This window comes from Myxocyprinus asiaticus, chromosome 12, assembly GCF_019703515.2.
Source record: "Myxocyprinus asiaticus isolate MX2 ecotype Aquarium Trade chromosome 12, UBuf_Myxa_2, whole genome shotgun sequence".
NCBI classification, from domain to species: Eukaryota; Metazoa; Chordata; class Actinopteri; order Cypriniformes; family Catostomidae; genus Myxocyprinus; species Myxocyprinus asiaticus.
Window position 1 is genome coordinate 11,871,330 of NC_059355.1, and position 23,049 is coordinate 11,894,378.

At 38.5% G+C, this 23,049-nt stretch overlaps 2 protein-coding genes across 3 annotated transcripts in view; one reads left to right on the forward strand and one right to left on the reverse strand.

Moving 5' to 3' along the window:
- The first annotated feature begins 955 nt into the window (after positions 1–955).
- LOC127448681 (diencephalon/mesencephalon homeobox protein 1-B-like) lies at positions 956–14,481 on the forward strand. 2 transcript variants are annotated; one of them, XM_051711404.1, is made up of 4 exons: positions 956–1,110; positions 4,455–4,650; positions 4,863–5,235; positions 12,930–14,481. In XM_051711404.1, the coding sequence occupies exons 1-4, from the start codon at positions 956–958 to the stop codon at positions 13,340–13,342; spliced, it is 1,137 nt and encodes a 378-aa protein (XP_051567364.1). In that variant the 3' UTR covers positions 13,343–14,481. The 2 variants fall into 2 exon arrangements, with proteins under 2 accessions (XP_051567364.1, XP_051567365.1); XM_051711405.1 differs by having other exon boundaries at positions 956–1,109; positions 4,472–4,650.
- A 342-nt stretch (positions 14,482–14,823) lies between these two features.
- LOC127448674 (vitamin D3 hydroxylase-associated protein-like) overlaps positions 14,824–23,049 on the reverse strand; it is a 53,118-nt gene continuing 44,892 nt past the window's right edge. Inside the window, exons 15-16 of the mRNA XM_051711393.1 lie at positions 15,347–15,417; positions 14,824–14,848 (exon numbers count right to left, since the gene is read on the reverse strand). Coding sequence (XP_051567353.1) covers positions 14,839–14,848; positions 15,347–15,417 — 81 coding nt within the window. The 3' untranslated portion in view covers positions 14,824–14,838. The remainder of the gene's footprint in view (positions 14,849–15,346; positions 15,418–23,049) is intronic.

The following is a 23,049-nucleotide window of genomic DNA, read 5'->3' on the forward strand; positions in this document are numbered from 1 at the left end:
AAAATGAATGATCCACATCTATTACACATTTAATCTGACCAAACCCAATCCAGGGATTGTCATGGCTGCTTGCAAACTGAACAAAAACATGCGTCAATAAAAATTTAATTTTAAATAAAATTACAGAATTTAAAAAATAGTGCCAGATCATTTTTTTTCTGTTTGATAAAGATGAATTAATAGTGAATGTCAAAAGGCAAATATATTATTATCTATATGATATTTGCTTAAAAAGAGGACAGATAAAAACAGTTAATTTGGTATTTATTGGCATCATTTTTTTTAAGTGACCTTTTACAGGATTTTTCTTTAAATAATTAAAAAAATCAGATCTATTAATAAGCAGGATTTTTTTATTGTACTGTGTTCTCAAGAAAAATATGAGTTAGCCTTTATGAACACATTCTATTAAGATTTACGCATTTCAATTTCCTGACAAAATTCCATCAAATTGATAATGTTTAACTAAATATATTAATGAAACGTTCATTTTAGTTTATTAAAGATTAATACATTTTATGGAATTTTGTTAAGAAATTGTAAATGCGTAGACTAAATGCTATGTATCAACAATGTCTAATATGAAGATGAGATATTTAGATCTTTTTTACATTTTCTTTATGATTTTGTTACATATATATTGATTTATTAAGAAATAAATTATTCATATTAATAGTCAAACTTTAGAAGTTGAGCACTTATTAAGGCTAAACCTTTTCTCGGATGTAAAAAGTGTAGCTAGCACAGGCTAACGCTTTTTGGGGCAGTTATGGTTATTCGTTATTCGACCTATGCGTTAGTAATATGACCATCAAAATCCTATGTGGAGCGCCGCTAACATGAAAACCACAATGCAACCTCAAAAACACCGTGAACTCCTAAAGTTTGACGTTAAATTATTATTTTAGACACGTCAGTAATTTTCTGACTCATCTGTAGTTATCAGAGGGACGCGATGCAGCACTACGGGGTAAATGGCTACTCTCTGCACGCCATGAACTCTCTGAGCGCCATGTACAACCTGCATCAACAGGCCTCACAGCACGCGCAGCACACACCCGACTACCGGCCCTCCGTGCACGCGCTCACGCTCGCGGAGAGACTGGCAGGTGAGGATGGCATCCTTTTTTAGACTAAATAATTTTCTCGCTGTTGGAAAAATGATTTGACGATGTTAAAGGGGGTAATAACAAATATGGGGCAACTTTAACATCTTGACAAAAAGAGGGTGAATATGGAATTAATGGGACAGTTAAACTGGTTTATTTTTTAAATAACTATTTTGTAAATTTAACAACAGGCTATTTACAGGTCTAGCTTATTTAAAAGGGAAAATTAAGTGTCCCACTTTGCCAATATTGCCTTAAAAATTCAGGGGATTGGTAAAACAAAAGTCTTTAAAGGTTATTCCTAGTATTTAGTATTTCTTATTTTTTGCTTTTGACTAAGGTAAGATACATCCCAAGCTTTCAAGGTAAAACGTCAGGTCATATGGCATTTGGATCAAAATTAAAAGTTCCAGGAAAAGTAAAATTTCCAAAACTGTCCCACTTTACACATATTCACCCGTGTTAAAATGAAAAATAAGCATTATGAACGACTGTACACAACCAGTCACACTCCACTTCCATTTGTGTTAGATGGATGGATGGATGGATGGATGGGTGGATGGATAGATACAGGGTTCCCACGGTCATGGAAATATCAGGGAATTTTAAAATTGTGATTTCCAGGCCTGGAATTTTTTTTATAGTTAATATATTTTTATTTATGGCTCTGTCCTAAAATATTGAACCAGGGTGTTACATTGCACTGGACTAAAAACATGCGGTGAAGAGTTTAAAATAAATCATGTTATTTAGAATACCTGACCAATTAGGTTGCTCTCACTCTAGCAATTTTGGTGCCCACCTGGGTTCAAATGACATCAAAGTTCAGTTCGTTTGGATAATGTGAACACTGTTTTCCGAACTCGGGTGCACACCTGGGAACTGCACCCGAGTCCACTTGAAAAAGTGGTCTGGGGTACAGTTCATGTGAACTCCAGTACACTTCCCTGCTGAAATGAACACAGTCGTCCCAAATTACGGAAGTGAACTAGGGCTGGGCGATATGTAAAACATATTTTAGCGATAAGCGCCTTAAAAAATATAGCGATATATGATAATATCGTCAACCCCCCTGCAGAGGGTCGGTGAAAATTCATTTTAAATTCATTTATTGAAACACGAAAAACATAAACAAAAGACATTTCTAAATTCAAATTTTACTTTAAACGAAAAAACAAACAATTAAAATAACAATATAAAATAACTATAAAAATCTTATAGCCACCTCCCCAAATCCAAACATTCACCATCTTCAACGGCCATATTTGCCATCACGCAAGTATACCTCAATGACAACAGGTGGAAAATTACTAATAGCCTAAAGATTAAGAACTAAAGACAATTATAAATGTAACAATAATAATAGTAATAAAAATAAAGCCTAATAAATTCCCTTGTGTTCCCAAAATAATGCTGCTAAATCTGTGTTCTTAACGAATTTGTGTTTGTATTGCGTTTTGGTAATACAGTTAATGCTGCCTAAAGAAATTAAAATAGAACTCAATTTTAGGTTCAAGGTGAAGTGTCTTGTATTATTTTATGATTTAATCACTTTCGTCTTTGTTTCTTTAATACAAAGAAATATATTACTGAACCTGTAGAGTTACGTTCACAATGCATGTTAAGCGCAAACTGGTCCGTGGAAATAAAGCAAACTAAACTCACAGCACCTCCTGAGATGACCGGAGATCATTTGCAGCATTTTTATAGACGACATTATTCTTGCAAACAGTTTTCATATGAATGAAACAGAAAAAAAAGATTGAAAACTCTTTACATGTGCTTGTTCCAGGAGACAGGCTTGTGCTGCACGCCTCTGATCAAACATAAAATCAGACACACGACAACGATGTACTAAAAACGGAAAAGCTTTTCCTTTGCGTTTTTGAAAAGTTTTGCGTACAGACGACAACGCTGTCAAAACGCTCCCCGTTCACACGGATCCGCGAAAACGACTAAAAACGCTGTATTATGCATGCCAGGCCAGTAGCTGGCGATGTCACTTTGTAAAGAAACACTACGCGCCTGCGCACATAAGCATTCTTCCACAGAGCGGTGAATACAAACAATGAAGATGGCGAAAGCATCGAGCAATTTTGTCTGGACGGACGATGAGTTTGCTTTATTACTACAATTACTTTGCTGGAGAAGCGTCAATAAACTCAAAATCTTGAGAAGCACAAACACAGTCCTGTAGTCCGCCATTGTAGTTTTGAATGTCTCGCTCGTTGTTTTGAAGTACTCACGCGCATGCCTATAGGCTGAACACGTAATACGCGTGCGCATGACGTCATCGTTTTTGTATGTTTACACGGAGACGATAACGGCATCATTTTCAAAAACTTGCACTTTGAAACCTGTTTTCAAAAGTTTGCGTTTTCAGGCTCCAAAACGCCATTGTCGTGTAAACGAACAGCCAAAACGCATAAAAAGTGTTTAGTTGAAAATGTTGTGGTGTAAACGGCCCCTTAGACTGTTCTTAAAAATATAAGTGTGTTTCTTCAAGCGCGCGTCTTTGTTTCTAACAGCATTTCTTGTCATGTGTCACTCCGAGACATCTTACAGGTCTGCCCAACTGTTGCGGGTAGATGAGCAAAATTACTTGCCATGAACTGGATTCAGCCTCGTCGCATTTGGTGGGTAGCGGGTGCTAGTTTCACACCCTGGGCTACTGTTTAATATATTTGCTGACTTCCCAGATCCTTGATTTTTCATTTCCCGATATTGTCGATCATCTTCGGTCAATTGAGTGTGGCAATCAGCATCGGGTTCTTTGTAAGATATCGTCGATATATGATTACATTGTCCTATCGCCCAGCCCAGCAGGAGACAAACACAAGTGTCGCTTTGTGCATGTAAAGTTTTGGTGATAAATCCAAAGAGATGAATACTTTAATAACACAGCGAAGCTGATGTCTTCTTGAGTTGTTGCCTAGTTACAGTGGTAAACAGCTGCCGTTTGTAGCTACTCACGTTGATGACTCCATCGGAATGCGGTTCGGACCGAAATAATTTAATGTGAACAGAGACCAGTGGGGGCAGGGGGAGAGGCGAGGAAACGAACCAGGTGTGGTCCAAGCAATCCAACCAAGTGTGAAAGCACCCTTAGAGACAATGATGTGCTGCTAATTCCCACCCATTTTAGGATTCATTTTTTTTTTTTTTTTTTTTTTTTACAAATTTGCAATTATGTGATTTCGGTGCCATTTTCAGAATGGAAGGATAAAATGTTTGGGCCTGGAAATGATCTTTTAATTCATGGAAAATTCATGGAAATTCATTGGTTGAAAAGAGTGGGAACCCTGTAGATAGATAGATAGATAGATAGAGATTCATCATCCTCAATTGCTACATATTTTCAGATATCATCTTGGAGGCACGGTACGGCTCTCAGCACAGGAAACAGCGTCGCAGCCGCACGGCCTTTACCGCCCAGCAGTTGGAGGCACTGGAAAAAACCTTCCAGAAAACTCACTACCCTGATGTGGTCATGCGTGAACGCCTGGCCATGTGCACCAACTTACCTGAAGCTCGAGTCCAGGTGAGTTCACAGAAACATAAACGCAGACATACACCTGATACTAGCCAATCACAAGTATTAGATATTACAATAATTTCTCCAGCCCTGTCTTGATAAGCAGAGAAAACTATAAGTAAGCAATTCGCAGGTTGATTTCCCTTATTGTTTTAATTATAGCTGAGCTGACCAAACTTTAAGTTTCACAAATGAAAATGTCTTCTAATTTCTAACAGGTTTGGTTTAAAAACCGCCGTGCAAAGTTCCGCAAGAAGCAACGCAGCTTGCAGAAAGAGCAGCTTCAGCAGTTGAAGGAAGCTGGGACGGAGGGCACTCTGGAAGAAGGGAAAGAAGACGCTCCACCCATTGAATCACAAGCTCCGCCCTCCCCTTCAGAGGGGAGTGGCCTCACATGTCCCCCTCCCTGTGAGCTGAATGAGGAGGTTAATGTCACCTCACCTGAACAGTCAGGGGTGGAGTCAGGAGCTGAGGACATTACTGACAAAGAGGATGAATCGTTGTACGTCAAAGAGGAACCAAAAGAGGCAGGTCCACCCCTGGTGACAGATGACAGTTCGCCATCCTGCAAACCACTCAGCCCCAAATCAGGTATATACATTTATATTAATTTTCTTTCACAATACTAAAAAGGGAACAGTTCACCCAAAAATGTAAATTCTGTCATCATTGACTCAGCCTCCTGTTGTTTCAAACCTGTTTAACTTTCTTCATCCATGGAACACAAAAAGGAGGAATGTGGCCACTCATTTCAACAAGTTTTCACTCCCAAGGAGACTGATGCTTGTGCAAAAGCCCAGTACGTCAATCTACATACGTCAAAAGCGCAAGTGCGTTCTTTTCAACATGCAAACTTTGACGTCAGCTGACTGACGTCAGAATTAGCATTTGAATTTTAGCATCGTTTAATTATACATTGGGGTACAATTTTGTAATCGTGACATATGTTGGGGGTATGATTTTCATTTAATTTGAAATCAGCAACATTTATTCAGAGTGGTTAATATTTAATCTGTTGTTCATATGTCTATTTAATCTGTCTGTACACATCCTGCTCTGCTGAAGTGACCTGTTTCATTCTGGGTGTATTCCAAGTCTTACAATCATTTTATGTGAAGAACAAACCTAAATGTATGTGTTTAGTTATCGATCATGGTCAACTGGCGTCCACCGTTACACACCCTGCACAAGTTACATTGTAACACATTCAAAATTTGGCGCCTCAAGCGTAATGACACAAGTTTGACATCAGAGACTCGTGTGTCTTGTGACCGATTGTGACGACCCCATGTTCGGTTGCATTCATTTTTTGAACCAGACATTAGTGATGGGAAGTCCGATTCTTTTCCGCGAACCGGTTCTTTCCGACGGTTAGTTTCAATGAACTGGTTCAAAAAACCGATTCACCAGTTAATTTACGTCATCACATATTGACGTCACTATATATCATGCTAATACGCCAGCGTCATAGAATACACGCACAAACACATTCAATAAAGCCATATGTAAGGGCATATTGCTGATTATTACATTTTATTTAATTAAGTTATAATAATAAGGGTGTAAATTGTCATCAGTGTTTCATGCAGTGATCTTACAATACATCCTACATTAAAGTTTTGCACATAAAGCACCCAATACTGACACTGATATACAAATGTGGATGTTCTACACATGTTTAAAGCATAAAAAGTGATTAAACTAGTCTTAATCAACTCACCCTTTTTTACAGAAACCATGATCCAGCTCATCACAACTGCAGATATAATCTGCATGCACAATACTCAAAAGTAAAATTTGTTTACATCTCTCGACTAAAAGGTTTCGCCCCCTCATTCAAGTCCTCGGTTCACGCATGCTCATCAGCTTCTCACTGGTCAGCAGTTCTCAGTATTATGTCCGAAAGAGGCGATTCTCAGTTCAGTGTACTGGTGACTTGCAAACTTCTGTGATAGACTCAATGTATTGCTGACGCGAGAGCTGCTGTCCTCAGATCAGTGTACTGTTGACTCAAGAACAGATGCGAACGACTGTTGACTCGAGACTGGATAATCTTCATACATTCAAACGGTAATACAATCAAGTCATAAACATATTTCCAGTATGTTTTATTTGTTACTCTCTCTGTTGTTCAGCAAAATACACCTGAAACATACATTTCGCCCCTTAATCACACACATGCTCAATGTCAGCAGCTCATCGGTTCTCAGTATGTCAGACACATCCGAAAGAGGCGATTCTCAGCTCAGTGTACTGTTGACTCATGAACTGTTACGAGTGACTCATTGTACTGTTGAATCGAGCACTGTTGCGACCTGAGCGTTCAGTCCGATTTGTGAACTAGTTGGAGTGGGTTAATTGCAAAGAAGAGTTGGCAAAAGCAGATATCACCAGTTCTAGGATCATACTACTCCCGGTTATCGGCTCATTTCGATCCGGAGTGTCAGGCACAAGTGAGAGACAGGTTAAGATAGAGTAACTTGTGGATCAGTGTTGACTCGAGACGCGGACTGTTTCAAACGATGCAGTCCGATTTGGTGAACTAGTTCAACTCGTTCACTTAAAAAGAACCGTTTCAAAAGAACGATTCATTCACGAACTGGATATCACGACCAGACGTGCTGGTAGAATCAGGATGACAGTTCCTTCACGGAGGGGGGATATTTTCACAGATTAAAACCTTCAGTCTCACTCTGCTACTCACACAATGTCATCATATGGTTTGGAATATTATTATTGTGTATTTTTAGAAATAAATGATTGTGACTACTTTATCTGCTTGTTACGTCTTTTCTTTTGTTGAGAACTGGTTAAATTTAGGCATACATGCGCTGTTGGGCGCTTAATATTTTCTATAAATAGTGTAATGTATATCAAATTATGTATATCAAAGTGTCTCTTTCATATTTTATATTGTTGATTATCGGTTAGGTTTAGAAATGGGGTTGGGAGATCTAAAATATTATATATGATCACTTGGAGCATGTTGAAGGCTGATGTCAATTTATGGAATTATTTAGTGATTTTGGCACCTGAGAAAACATTGTTTTCTGGATTGATTTCAGAGGCTTATGTATAAATCTTGTATTTTTTTATTTTATTTTTTCATTAGAATGAGTTGTTAGGATTAATCAAGATTTACACAAACAAAAATGTTAACATAATAATGAGCACAGGCTATAACTGTGTGATTAACAGTTTAAGGTAGCTACAAGTATTATGCTGTTAAATCTCAGTATAACTTTTCTAAACTGCTTAATTGACCTAACTTTACTTCCATCATTCATTAGAGTTGTGTGGAGTTTATGAAGTGCAATCTGCTGTCACGTCACAATTGAGTTGCATTGTGGGATATGGAGCTGCCTGAAGCGTACATCAGAGTAGGCTCGCTCCCTCGGTCAAAATCGAAGGGTTGAGGGTCTGTCAACAGAAATGTCCCTCGCTCACTGAACGAAGTGGAACGTACTTCCAAAATTGTGGTGGGGATTCACCCGAGGGGAAGTGCTTAGGGGAGTTATAAAGTGGATGTTAAAAGTGAAGTGGAATGCAGCCCGGGTTGATTTCAAATACTCCTCGCTGCAGTCTGTAGCACGATGATGTAGTGGATCTAATCCCAAGCGTATTGGATTTTAGTGACGTAGTGGATGTTTTAATGCGCATGCGTATTCACATATTATTGTTTTGTTTTATTACTGTAGCGTACTTTACGGTCATTAATACAGTATATATTCATATCACACACACACACACACACACATATGTTGGTGTGGCTAACCTTATGAGGACTCTCCATAGACAATGATTTTTATACTGTACGAACTATAAATTTTATCCCCTAACCCTACCCCTAAACCTAACCCTCACAAAAAACTTTCTGCATTTTTACATTTTCAAAAAAACATCGTTTAGTATGTTTTTTTTTAAGCAATTTGAATTATGGGGACACTAGAAATTTTCTCATAAACCACATTTATAGCATAATACCCTTGATGATTTTACTTTGGGATGTGTGGCAGAGCTCATTTCATGACCACTGGTGGGAAAAGCAATTTGAGATAAATCTTGTTTGTTATAAAAAAAAAAAAAAAAGAAAAAGTTAACTTAATGTTATGATGTGAAAGTGTGTAAGAAAATATAAAAATTAATTCCAAATACTTTTCTAGAGAATAATTTCCCCTCTGTCCCACTTTACCAATACTGCTTAAAAAAAATCTGGGATTTGGTCAAAAGAGGGTCTTCAAAGGTTTTACTTCCCAGTTTTGAATATGTTTTGCTTTTAACTAAGGTAGAATACGTACTAAGCTTTCTTCAAAGGTATTATGTTAGGTTATGTAGCATTTGGATCATAATTCAAAGTGTCAAGAAAAGTAAAATTTCCAAAAGTGTCCCACTTTGCCCATATTCACCCTAGTACATCATATATACTCAAATTAATTCGAGATCATTTTTATATTTTATTTTAGTTAGTTTTGGAGTTATGAAAAAGTATTTTTATTTTAGTTAACGAAAATTATTTTAGTTTTTGTTTTAGTTTTTGTTAACTATAATAACACTGTTGCAAAACATATTGCGAAGGAACATAACACTATTGCAAAAGTATGCAAACTATTGTGAGGGAATGCAAAATTATTGCGAGGCAATGCAAAAATGACTGCAAAGGAATGCAAAACCTTTTGTGAGGGTACACAAAACTTTTTCCAAGGGAACGCAAAATTATTATGAGGGAACGCAAAACTTATTGTGGAGGAGCGCAAAATGTATTCAAAGGGTACGCAAAACCTCCAAAACTATTTCAGAAAATAAATTCCCCTAAGGGTTTCCATTGAAATGTGTGAGAGGGTCCTTGCTAAAGACTGTAGCGCAATGACGTAGTGTATCTAATCCTCAACGTAGTGGATTTTGGTGACAGTGGATGTTTTGGTTTTTATGCATTACATTGAGTACATTATTATTTAGTATTAAAGTATTACACTGAGACATTTGTTTAATATAACTTAGCTTTAAAAATGGTCATAACCATGGATTTCGTAAATTACTTTTCCATGTTTTTTTCTCTTCACCCACAGAAAACAAATATATAAATTAAGCAATATACTCCAATAATGTACTCCACATTTTAATATCTCCTCCGCTGTACATAAATACCATGGGGTGAATTATTTGTATTTGTATATTAACATGTAATGGTCAAACATACTTGGAAATATGCAAAAGTGAAATTAAAGTGAATCTGGAGTGCTTTAAAAATTACATGCTCAGTATGCGAATGCAGCACATCCATTACCGAGCATGAGATGGAGTTGTGGAGCACAGAACCGCTCTGAATACACTGTAATAATGCCTATACACAATACAGACAGAGCAGCGTGCATAGGCTTTGAAGCGAACAGCTTGATTTATCTATTAATTTAATTTAATCGTTGTAGCCCTTTGCGGTTAAATAATCGCACAGTGTGGGGTCTGGGTAGCTTAGCAAGTATTGACACTGACTACCACCCCTGGAGTCACAAGTTCGAATCCAGGGTGTGCTGAGTGACACCAGCCAGGTACATTTAGTTTTACATTCCCTCACAAATTGTGTTCCCTCAAAATAGTTTTGCATTCCCTCGCAATAGTTTGCGTTCCCTCGCAATAGTTTTACATTCCCTCGCAAAAAGTTTCGTATTGCCTCACAATTAGTTTGCATTCCCTCACAAAAGTTTATGTTCCCTGCAACAGTGGTATTATAGTTAACAAAAACTAAATCAAAAACTAACTAAAATAATTTTCGTTAACTAAAATAAAAATACTTTTTCATAACTCCAAAACTAACTAAAATAAAATAAAAATGATTTCGAATTCATTTTAGTATATATGATATACTAGGGTGAATATGGGCAAAATGGAACACTTTTGGAAATTTTACTTTTCTTGACACTTCGAATTATGATCTAAATGCCACATAACCTAACATTATACCTTTGAAGAAAGCTTAGTACGTATTCTACCTTAGTTAAAAGCAAAACATATTCAAAACTGGGAAGTAAAACCTTTGAAGACCCTCTTTTGACCAAATCCCAGATTTTTTTTAAGCAGTATTGGTAAAGTGGGACAGAGGGGAAATTATTCTCTAGAAAATATCTACAAAGTATTGGAATTAATTTTTTAATTTTCTTATACACTTTCACATCATAACATTAAGTTAACTTTTACTTTTTTTTTAATAACCTTAACAAGATTTATCTCAAATTTCTGTCATTTTCTTTATCATTGCTTTTCCCACCAGTGGTCATGAAATGAGCTCTGCCACACATCCCAAAGTAAAATCATCAACTTGAAATCTCGATAAAGGGATAGTTGACCCAAAAATGAAAAGTCTCTTATCATTTACTCACCCTCATGTCATCCCAGATGTGTGAAAAATGAAGATTGTTAGAACAATATTTCAGCTCTGTAAGTCCATACAATGCAAGTCAACTGGGTCTAAAACCTTGAAGCTCCAAAAATCACTTAAAGGCATAATAAAAGTAATCCATAAGTGGTTTAATCCATGTCTTCTGAAGTGATCTAATCTGTTTTGGGTGAGAACAGACCAAAAAAAATCACATTGCTTCTAAAGACATGAATTAAACCACTGGAGTCGTATGCATTACTTTTTTGCCGCTTTTATGTGCAATTCCAAATTTTAGTCCCCTATTGACTTGCATTGTATGGACCTTCAGAGCTGAAATATTATTCTAAAAATCTTCATTTGTGTTCAGCAGAAGAAAGAAAGTCATACACATCTAGGATGGCATGAGGGAGAGAATTTTTATTTTTGGGTGAAATATCCCTTTATTTTTTTACTCCCCAAAGATTAGTTTAATAATGATTTACAGTCATTTAAGGAAATACATATGGATACAATGTGGATCAAGCTTAAATGTCCTTTGTCACTTTACCAATATTTACTCTATATTATAAAATTTGCACACCTTTACAATCCACATTAAACATGAAAATACCACTAGAGTTATACAAGTTTTGTGATAGAGGTAACACAAAACTGCCCTGAGAAATGTAATGATGTTAGACTTTTTAAATTTCACCAGTAAACGCTCAGCTTTGTCAGCCATTAAAAATACTAAAACTAAAATAAAAACTAACTAAACTGAAACTACAAAGCACTGAAAAAATGAAAATTAAACTAAAACAGACAAACTGTGAAAACTAATGAAAACTAAACTAAACTGTAATGACAAATTGAATGTAAAACAAAATAAAAAATCCCAAACTATAAAAACACTGCCTCGCAATAGTTTGTTCCCTCACAATTAGTTTTGCATTTGCTCACAAAAAGTTTTGCTTTCCTTTGCAATTAATTTGCGTTCCCTTACAATAGTTTGCGTTCCCTCACAAAAAGTTTTGTGTTCCCTCGCAGTTATTATGGATTCCCTTGCACTACCTTTATTTATCCCAGATGAAAATTAACCATGGTTTTACTACATTAACCATAGCTGAACTATGGTATTTTTGGTAAAACCGTAGTTACCACAAGATTTATCATACATTTTAATTTATTTTAATAAATTCTCTCCCTGTCCTCTTGTTGGCTCCATACATGTAATTAATTTCAATTTAAGTGAATGGTTCCACAAGAACAAAAAAATGCTATAAAAGTTTTATGTCTCACAGACTGAAATGTAAGTAATTTACTGTTGTCCACTCTTATGACATTTTTATTATGCTTTTTTTGTCATTTTGGAGTAAGGCTCTAGTAGTTTAATCCATGTTATTTGAAGCGATCAAATCAGTTTTTGGTGAGAACAGACCAAAATATAACTCCTTTTTCACTTTAAATCTTGACATCAGCAGCCTCCTTGGCGATCATGATTTTAAGCTTGATTACACTTCCTAGCACCATCTAGTGCTCAGCACATGCGTCAACCACTAGGAAGTGTAATAGAGCTTGAAATCATGATTGTGCCTAGAGACTGAAATGTCAAAATGTAATGTGAAAAAAGTTACATTTTGGTCTGCTATCACCCAATCGATTGGATTACTTCAGAAGACATGGATTAAACCACTGGATTTTTTTGGATTATCTTTATGCTGCCTTTGTCTTTTTTTGGAGCTTAAAAATTTGGTCACCTTCACTTGCATTGTGAAGAGAGCAAGTCAAATGAGTTTGAGAAAACATGAGAGTGTGTAAATGAAGTATTCTTTTAATGATGACAGGATTTTCATTTTTGGTGAACTATTCCTTTAAGAACGTAAGATTGAAATGTACACAATATTACAGCTTGTCGTCTTCCTTTCTGCCCCAGATGTGCTGCTCGATTCTCTGTCTTTACCCTCCTCCAGTGGCATCAGCGGCGGGGTGGCTCAGACGAATTCCTACGCATCATCCCCTCTCAGTCTTTTCCGTCTGCAGGAACAGTTTCGCCAGCACATGGCTGCCACCAACAACCTCGTTCACTATCCTGCCTTCGACATGACTACACCCTCTTCCTTACCCTACCTGGGCGTAAACGTGAACATGGGGTCTTCGCTGGGATCACTGACTTGTCAGTCTTACTACCAGTCCCTGTCTCAAGCCCAGCAAATGTGGAGCAGTCCACTGCTACAGGCCTCCGGGGCTCTTCCTGCCCTAAATAGCAAAACTACAAGCATTGAAAACCTGCGACTGAGGGCGAAGCAGCATGCTGCCTCACTAGGCTTGGACATGCTACCAAACTGACCACAGATGAGTAGAAATGCACAGATTCATGCAGTCACTGGGGAAGAAACATGCTCTGACTGAACTACGTGTGAATGTTTTGTGTCCAGGATCTACATCATATTACCATGCTGAAATCACTCTGAACTGGAGCTATTTCATTATAATACAGCATGGTGGATTTGAAACTGTTTGGAAAATGGACAACTTTTAAGTGTTAAGAAAAAATTTAGAAATTCCTCCTGGTCTGGCTGCATGGCAGAGGTCAGAACACCCCTGACTTTGCACTTTGAAACATAAAAAAAGAGCACATCTGTGTCACATTCATTTAAGCTGCTTCGGGTCCACAAACTCATTAGAAGGTTTGTGAAGCCTCTGTTGTGTATATTTGAAGAGATGTTTAAATGTTTTCAGCATCTGTGGCTGCTACAAAGGGATGAAAAGCAAAAGGATGAGAGACTTCTGTAGCACCTGGACTGATGCTCCTGAAACCATGTCATGTGATTTGTCATTTTAGATTCTATTGGTTATCTCTGATTTGTTTAAATACATAAATGTGAATAACTTATCAGTGAGATGAAAGGGAATAAACCACATATATTAACCAAATGTGTATCAGTAATAAGTGGATGTTCTCAGAGCTTTCTTGTTTTAGTCCAGAAGTCTCTACTTCTGACTTTAAAGGAATATTCCAGGATCAATACAAGTAAATCAACAGCATTTGTGGCATAATGTTGGTTGGTTCCCACAAAAATGTATTTTGACTTGACCCTGCTTTTTTTATTAAAAGAGCAAAAATCTGGTTTATAGTGAAACACTTACAATGGAAGTGAATGGGGCCAACCAGTAAACATTAAAACACTCACTTTCAAAAGTATAGCCACAATATATGTGTTAATATGATTTTAGTGTGATAAAATTCCTTACTAAACTTTTCTGTGTAAAGATATGTACAATTTTAAACTTTATTGCCACGATGATGTAAACCCGCAAAAAAAAATTATGATTTAAACAACTTTACAGCTTAAATAATATACAAGTTTTAACAGAAGAATGAATGTACGTAAGTGCATTTTTCTTTTGTAATTACAATTTTTATTGATTCATAAGTTAACACAAAGAAGAAGAAAAAAACATATATATATAATGTATCAATCACTTTTAACATTAAACCCCCACTATAACCCCTACCCTTACCAATCTCCCACCCCACCCTGACCCCCCACGAACACCCCTGTGGTCAATAGAATACAGACACACACACACACAAAAACACAAAACTAAAACAACATAAAAAGAAAATACAATAATCAAGTATAATTAAAAACTAAATTAAATTGCTCTCTCCACCACCCCTCCTCGAGAGTCCCCCAAAAACTCGAAATAGTTGCCCCATTTCCTACTGAAAAAATTCCCAACTCCCATCCTTCCGTTCGACCCCTCCTCCAAAGCAGCCACCCTCCCCGTCTTCACACACCACTCTGGGAATGAGGGTGCTCCATCTGACTTTCATCCACTTAAAATAACCTGCCTACCAATCATCACACTGGTCAAAACCCAATTTTTTATGTACTTATCCTCCAAATGTATGACCTACCCATCTCCCAAAATGCAGAGTCTGGGACAGAACGAAATTTGAGTGCTCACCACATCACAAACAAAACTTTGCACCTTCAACCAAAATTCTTGGATCTTATGACACCCCCAAAAAACATGGGTTGTGTCTCCATCTTCTGAATGGCATCACCAGCAGGTGGGTGTTTCTTTAAGACCAAGCCTATACAATTTAGAAGGGGTCCAATCAAATCTATGTAAAATCTTAAATTGCATAAGGCACAACGTTGCATCTCTAGATGTAGACTTGATGTTTTTTAGAATCCTAGCCCACACTCCCTCCTCCAATAACAAGTTTAAATCTTCCTCCCATAATCTCTTGAGAGAATTTAAAGCTTCGTCCCCCAGACTCTGAATTAGCAGGGAGTAATACACTGATGCCTCATGACCTTTTCCAAAAGCAGTAATCACCTCTCCCAGAGTATCTGCCGCATTAGGGGGCTGTGTGCTACTCCCAAAAACAGTGCAGAGCAGGTGGCCACCTAACAAAAAAAAAAAAAAAAAATTTTTTTACTTAAGATTATATTTTTTATAGCGTTTAAACAGAGACCATATGGTGATATATGGTTTATGACAAAATAAAACCAGTGAGGAGTGGTCTGAAATTAATCCATTCATTTGTACCGCCGCTACCGGATGTCTATAAAGTAACTTAATCCATCCAATAAAAGTATTCCCGAACCCATATATTTCCAAAATCTTAAAAAGATAATCCCATTCTACCATATCAAACGCCTTTTCGGCATCAAGTGAGATGGCAGCGACCGGAGTCTGATCATTCGCCACTGACCACATGATATTGATGAGACGCCTAATGTTATCAGAAGAGCTGTGGCCCCGAATAAACCCCACCTGGTCTGTATGTATAAGAGATGTCATAACTTTGCTTCGGTTAGCCAAACATTTTTGACAATATTTTAACGTCTAGCTGGATCAGGGTAATTGGACGGTAACTCTTACACTCGCTTGGATCTTTGTCTTTTTAAGAATCAGACTGATCCGGGCTTGTGTCATGGTTTGCGGAAGCTTTCCATTCTTTAATGATTCTGGATAAACTACTAACAAAAGTGGAGCCAGTACTGTAGCATAAGATATAAAAAACTCGGCGGCAAAGCCATCTGGCCCCAGAGTCTTGCCTGTAGGCAAGGCCTTAATTACCTCGTCAAGCTCCTCCAAGGTTATCTCAGAATCAAGAGAATTTTTTTGCTCCATCGTCAATTTAGAGAGTTCTAATGGTTGCACAAAGTTTTTTAATATCTTCATCAGTAGACGAAGATGTGGAACTAACAGTGAAGCGACACTGTTGCTCTAGGGGGCTTACACACTTTTGCTTCACTATGATCAAGGACTGAGTCCATCAACAGATTAAAGTCTCCTCCCAATATTATATCATGAGGCTTGCAGCATCCCTTCAAGATCTATGAATAAACCCTGATCATCAGCGTTAGGTGTGTAAATATTAGCCAAAATCAACCTTCGCCCCTGAATTTCAGCTACAACAATAATGACTCTACCTAATTTATCTTTAATCTGTTTGAGACATTTGAATTGTAGATGTTTACTTATCAATGTAATGACTTCCCTGCTCTTACTTGAGCCAGCACTGAAGAAAACATGTCCACTCCATATCTTCCCAAATTTTCCAGCTTCTTGCGGGGAAAGATGCGTTTCTTGAAGAAACACTATATCATATTTCTTACATTTAAGAAAATAAATAACCTTCTTTCTTTTGATGGGGTGCCCCAACCCATTCACGTTCCACATGGAGGGAGACAATCCACTCATATTAACATTTGACATTTTGAAATATTAGAAAAAATTGATTTTGTGTCAAAAATAAAATTAGAAAGACCACATTCCAACATTAGTGCAACAATCAAACCCCGAACTTCACCCAGAACAAAAAAAAAAGAAAAACGTGTGCATTAACCCCGCGCATGACAGCGCCAACTGGTGTCCATCCCTCTAAACTCATAGAGTCCATGTACGCCTACGAGAGTCCCCGCGACAACTTTGCCGTCAGATTGCTGAAGTCCGGTGTTTCTGTATAAATTGTGGGACAGAAATACATAACAGAATCTATAAAACAAACTCCAGCCAATAGGCAAAATAGGCACAAAGAACGTGTAGATTCATTCGAAGGTGTGTTCATCCACAAAACAAATTCCATCCGCTAGCGGAACCAGTAAAAAAAAAAAAAAAAAAAATTAATAATAAAGCCGTTCAGTTTCCTCGTACAGTCAAATGAATGATCAGTGAACCGGCTGTTCCAAGAGTTCAGCAGATGACGTATCATTCCAATGTCCTGCAAAAATATTCCACAAAACAAACTCCAGCCAATAGGAGGCAGAAGCACAGAGAATGAGCAGATTCATCCACAACTGACCCGAAGGAGTGTTATTTCACAAAACAAACTCCAGCCGCTCGGCGGAACAGACACAAAAAGAAACAATAAAGGCTCAAGCTTCCTCGGACGGCCAAAGGCATGTTCAGTGAGTCAGTCCACTTGAGGCATGTGAGAAACACACCATGACCTCCTCCGTCCATTGATTTTATGAAAGACATCGCTAGTTGTGGGCATAGCAATATTTTGTGGCCATCCTTAGTATCTATTCTCAATTTAGCCGGGAACTTCAGTGTAAAAGCGACCCTTCGTCGATGCAAAAGTTTCTTGAAGGAGTGTTATTCCTTAAAACATACTCCAGCCGCTAGGCGGAACCAACACATAAAGAAACAAAATGACACCCAGCCTCATCAGTCGACAGACGAGTCAATCCACTCGGGGGCCATATGAGAAACACCAAATGGCTTACTCACCCCATTGACTTTATGAAGGACATCACTTGTTGTGGGCATGTAAATACTTTGCGGCCATCCTTAGTATCTATTCTCAATTTGGCCAGGAACATCAGATCAAAAGTGATCTTCAATTGATGTAAGAGTTTCTTGCATTCCTTGAATCGATCACGTTTCTCTCGTCAAATTCGCAAAGTCTGGGAACAAGAAAATGTTGTGATTCTTCCAAGAAAGCTTTCCTTTGCTTCTCGCCTCGCGCAACAATATCTTTATCGGATGATCTCTGAAATTTGGCCAGAATTGATCGGGGCCTGTCTCCCTCAGTGGATCTGCGAGCCGGGACTCTGTGAGCTCGCTCGATTTCCAGCTTGTGGTCTGTTATGTCGAGCAGACTCGGGAAGAGTTTGTTTAGGAATTTTACCATATCTCTGCCTCCTTCATGCTCAGGAATTCCAACAATTCGGATGTTATTCCGGCGGCTCCTATTCTCAAGATCTTCCAGTTTTTCAAAAACGCGCTCCAAATCAACTTTGGTCACCAATGGATTATCAGATAATTCCCTCTCCGATGACTCCAGATAATCGAACCATCTCTCGATGTCCGACAATCTTGTAACTAACTCCGAGAATTCCGTTTCCGTCGCCGTAATCGATTGACATATTGCAACAAGATCCTCTAAGTCAGCAACAACCTTCGTCAGCATCACAGACATGTTGGACAGTTGACGCTGAATTTCTCCTGCCGCACCGTCCAAACTGAGTCCCTGGTCAGCAGGCCCGTCAGAGGTTTCAGCTTGAGCACGTGTCTTTTAATATCTCCAGAGCCTGAGGATTTTGACCTCTTTGCCATCTTGACTTCAAAGAACAGATATGTAGTAGGATGTGTTGACTCTCACCGGTTTATGACACAAAAATAATACAAAAAACCAGCAAAGTGCACAGAGCTCATCGTTTACACGTCCGACCCTCGCATGGCGCCACGTGACTCCTCATGTAAGTGCTTTTTAAAATGATAAGCTTCACATTTCTGCCTTTAAATCCTCTAAAATTACTCACATTCACTTCTGTTGTACTGTAAGTGCCTCGCTGTAACCTCGATTTTTACATATTTCAAGAAAAAGCCTAAATTATTTTTGTGGCACTAAACATGATGCCAAAAATATTGTCGATTAAGTATTGAACTTGTATTGAGCCTGGAATATTCCTTTAAAGACATGATGCTTAGCAAACACAAATAAGAAGTATTGGGTAAGTTCCTAAAAAAAAAGTTATCCACTTTAAATTACTAATTACATCTCTAAAAATTGTAATCACATTACTTTACTGATTACTAAACTGAAAAAATAACAATAACAAATAACAAGAAAAAATTATAATTTCTAATTACTTTAAATTTTAAGTTACTTTCTAACACACTTTTCAAAAACTTTTTTTGTTTTTCCGCTCAACGAATTCAAAATAATGTCTACTTTTCTGCCTTGTTCATTGTCACACATCCTTCAGCTGTTACAGAAACACAAACACACATACATATGAAAATATGAATTCATATTCTGAATGTAATATACATAAATAATATTTTAGAATAAATGTAACCCAAGTAAAGTAATTGATTGAAAGTCAGTATCTGATAATAAGAATTTAAAATGTAATGTGTTACACTTCTTTTGATTAAAAGGGTAATTAGATTACACCCAACACTGCAAGTAAGGAATAATGTAATAAAATGTTACATGTGGCGCATGCTCAATCTAAATCTGAGGGTAAATGTGAGCGAGACTGTCAACACCCACCTGTCAGAGGTTTGGCAGGTGACTCCGAGACTCTCTGCTTTAAGGAGATTAGCATGGGTCAGGATACCAGAGGATTAAATTTAGCAAAAACACAGGAATAAAGTGAGAAAAGCGGCCATGTTCAAACACCTGTTAACAGCCCATACTTTGCTTTATATGCTGTTGTTCAAAAAGATGAATTTCATCCACATTCCAGAAAGAAAAGGGAGGAAAAGAAAAGATCTTTAAATTTTATGTTAAAATATTTTTCTCCTGTGCCATTTCTCAGCCTAGAATCACATTACTATACCTATAATTTTGCCAGTTGATTTTTTTCATGGCTCGTTGTACACATTGCTGTAGGTTCCTGGTGAAATTACCACTAGAGGCACTACAACAACAATGACATTTTTCACTTTCATACAAAAATCGCAAGTATAACAGCACACAATGCTATCTTATGACATCGAAACACATTTAGCCTACTATAGCGTGTGACCAGAGGTGGAAAGTAACAAATTGCAACTACTCTCGTTACAGTAGGCTACTCGAGTGCATTTTTCTACTTTTTTAAGTATAAATAATAATAGTACTTTTATTGAGTTGATTAAAAATGAAGTATTCAACTTCACTACATTTATTTTTCACCACAATTACAAAGTACAAAAACAATACATAATATTTCTGAATTTTTGGGAAGAAGAAAGTTATAAGCGCTAAATCCATTAATAAACTAAAATGTGCTGTGCAGCATGACGGAAGCCTGCAGGGCACAGCATCATGAGTACAGCAGCTTGCATAAACTGCTGCCGGAGTCCTCTCTTCTCTAGCTTCTTCAAGACTTTCTGCCCTGTCACTATACAAGAACTGTAATACTGTGATTTTCTGCTTATTTCATTTTATTCTGGAAAGGAGCCGTTCATTCAGCTACGAGGGAACCATATGAACATGTTTAATCACTGATCAAACTTCACTTGTTTTTAAGGTAGGCAATGTTTTAAATGTGTCAAACATTAACACAATGTACTTTGACATATACTGTATGTGGGGATATCTTGTTTACTTTCTACTACATGTCTAAAACAAACTTTTCAATACCTAGATAGATACAATGGCATAGTGACGGAAATAAACGGGGACTCGGGCAAAAATGCCACCAAAATTAACAAAAATATCAAGGCAAAAAATACCATGCCACGAGTTTCCGTATTTTATTAATAATATCCGATATAGTTACAATTACATACATTGCGATCTTCTTTTGACTTTTCACTGAACATTATTTTTTCCCCGCCTTCTGGTTCCTTGCACCATCGCGCGCACAGACAGTCGCTTCTATCAATCTGCATCAGGGTAGGGTTGCACCAGCTGTGTGTAAGTTCTCACGGAAGTTAGGACGTAAAGTTCACACTAAGGGCTTAGTAACTACTAGTTAGTTTGTAACTAAGTCAGTGCTTAATTTGGTTGCACCACCTGTTCTTAAGGCAATACTTAACTAGTAGTTCGTAAGCTCTTCATAAAGTAATGCGTAGTCGCATAATATGACGTTTACCTGTATTTATGCAATAAGCAGCCTTCAAATTTATACACAGAAGTGTTAAAAAGCCATGAATTTCAATTTTATCTTGTTACGGTTGATGTTCAAACCTTGTTTGCTCACGTAACTGTCAGCTGTAATAAATTATACCCCCATTAAAATACAGTTGTGCACAAAAGTTTGCATACCCTGGCAGAAATTGTGAAAGTCTTTTATTTAAGGATAGTGATCATATGAAGCCATTTATTATCACATAGTTGTTTGGCTCCTTTTTAAATCATAATGATAACAGAAATCACCCAGATGGCCCTGATCAAAAGTTTACATACCCTTGAATGTTTGGCCTTGTTACAGACACACAAAGGTTAATTTCACACACCTGTGGCTTTTTAAATTGCAATTAGTGTCTGTGAATAAATAGTCAATGAGTTTGTTAGCTCTCATGTGGATGCACTGAGCAGGCTAGATACTGAGCCATAGGGAGCAGAAAAGAACTGTCCTGCGTAACAAGGTAATTGAACTTTATAAAGATGGAGAAGGATATTAAAAGATATCGAAAGCCTTGAAAATGCCAGTCAGTACTGTTCAATCACTTACTAATAAGTGGAAAATTCGGGGATCACTTGATACCAAGCCAAGGTCAGGTAGACCAAGAAAGATTTCAGCCACAACTGCCAGAAGAATTGTTCGGGATACAAAGAAAAACCCACAAGTAACCTCAGGAGAAATACAGGCTGCTCTGGAAAAAGACGGTGTGGTTGTTTCAAGGAGCTCAATATGACGATACTTGAACATAAATGAGCTGCATGGTCGAGTTGCCAAAAAGACCAGTTAGCAAACAGACGCCACTTCAAGGCATACAGGCGCCTCATAGAGGGAGCCCTAGCCTGAGTGATCGTGTCTACTACCACGGGCAGTAGGCCACTTAAGTCCTCTGCATCCCGTCCAAGGGCCAGACATGGAGATTCCAGAGGTCTGGTCGCGGGTGCCAGATGGTGCCCCGTCCCTGAGAAAGAAGGTCCTTCCTCAGGGGAATTCGCTGGGGGGGGGGCTGTCGCAAGGAGCGTGAGATCTGAGAACCATGTCTGGGTGGGCCAGTAGGGTGCTACTAGGATGACTTGCTCCCCGTTCTCCCTGACCTTGCACAGGGTCTGTGCAAGTAGGCTCACTGGGGGAAACGCATACTTGTGTAGTCCAGGGGGCCAGCTGTGTGCCAATGCATCTATATCGAGAGGTGCCTCGGTCAGGGCGTACCAAAGCGGGCAGTGGGAGGATTCCCGGGAAGCAAACAGGTTTACCTGTGCTTGACCGAATTGACTCCAAATCAGCTGGACCACCTGAGGGTGGAGTCTCCACTCTCCCCTGAGGGTAACCTGATGTGACAGCGCGTCTGCTGCAGTGTCGAGGTCGCCCGGGATGTGAGTGGCTTGTAGCGACTTGAGGCGCTGCTGACTCCAGGGGAGGAGACAGCGGGCGAGTTGTGACATGAGCGTAGACCACCTTGGCGATTGATGTATGCTACCGTCGCTGTGTTGTCCGTCCGGACCAACACAAGCTTGCCCTGGATCAATGGCCAAAACCTCCGCAGGGCAAGCAGTACTGCCAACAATTCTAAGCAGTTGATGTGCCAACGCAGTCACGGGCCAGTCCAGGAGCCGGCGGCTGTGTGCCCATTGCATACGGCGCCCCAGCCCGTCTTGGAGGTGTCTGTTGTAACCACGACGCGCCTGGAGACCTGCTCTAGGGGAACCCCTGCCTGTAGAAATGCCAGGTCCAAGGGCTGAAGAGGCAGTGACAGACCAGCATGATGGTCATGCGATGTGTCCCGCGGTGCCATGCCCATCTCGGGACTCAAGTCCGAAGCCAGTGCTGAAGTGGTCTCATATGCATCAACCCGAGCGGTGTGGCAGCTGCTGAGGATGCCATATGCCCCAGGAGCCTCTGAAAGTGTTTCAGTGGAACCGCTGTTTTCCATCTGAACACCTTCAGACAGTTCAGCACCGACTGTGC

Coding starts and splice junctions, on each gene's coding strand:
- LOC127448681 (XM_051711404.1), top strand. CDS start 956: ATGCAGCACTACGGGGTAAATGGCTACTCTCTGCACGCCATGAACTCT. Junction 1,111..4,454: donor CTCGCGGAGAGACTGGCAGG/TGAGGATGGCAT, acceptor CATCATCCTCAA/TTGCTACATATTTTCAGATA. Junction 4,651..4,862: donor TACCTGAAGCTCGAGTCCAG/GTGAGTTCACAG, acceptor AATTTCTAACAG/GTTTGGTTTAAAAACCGCCG.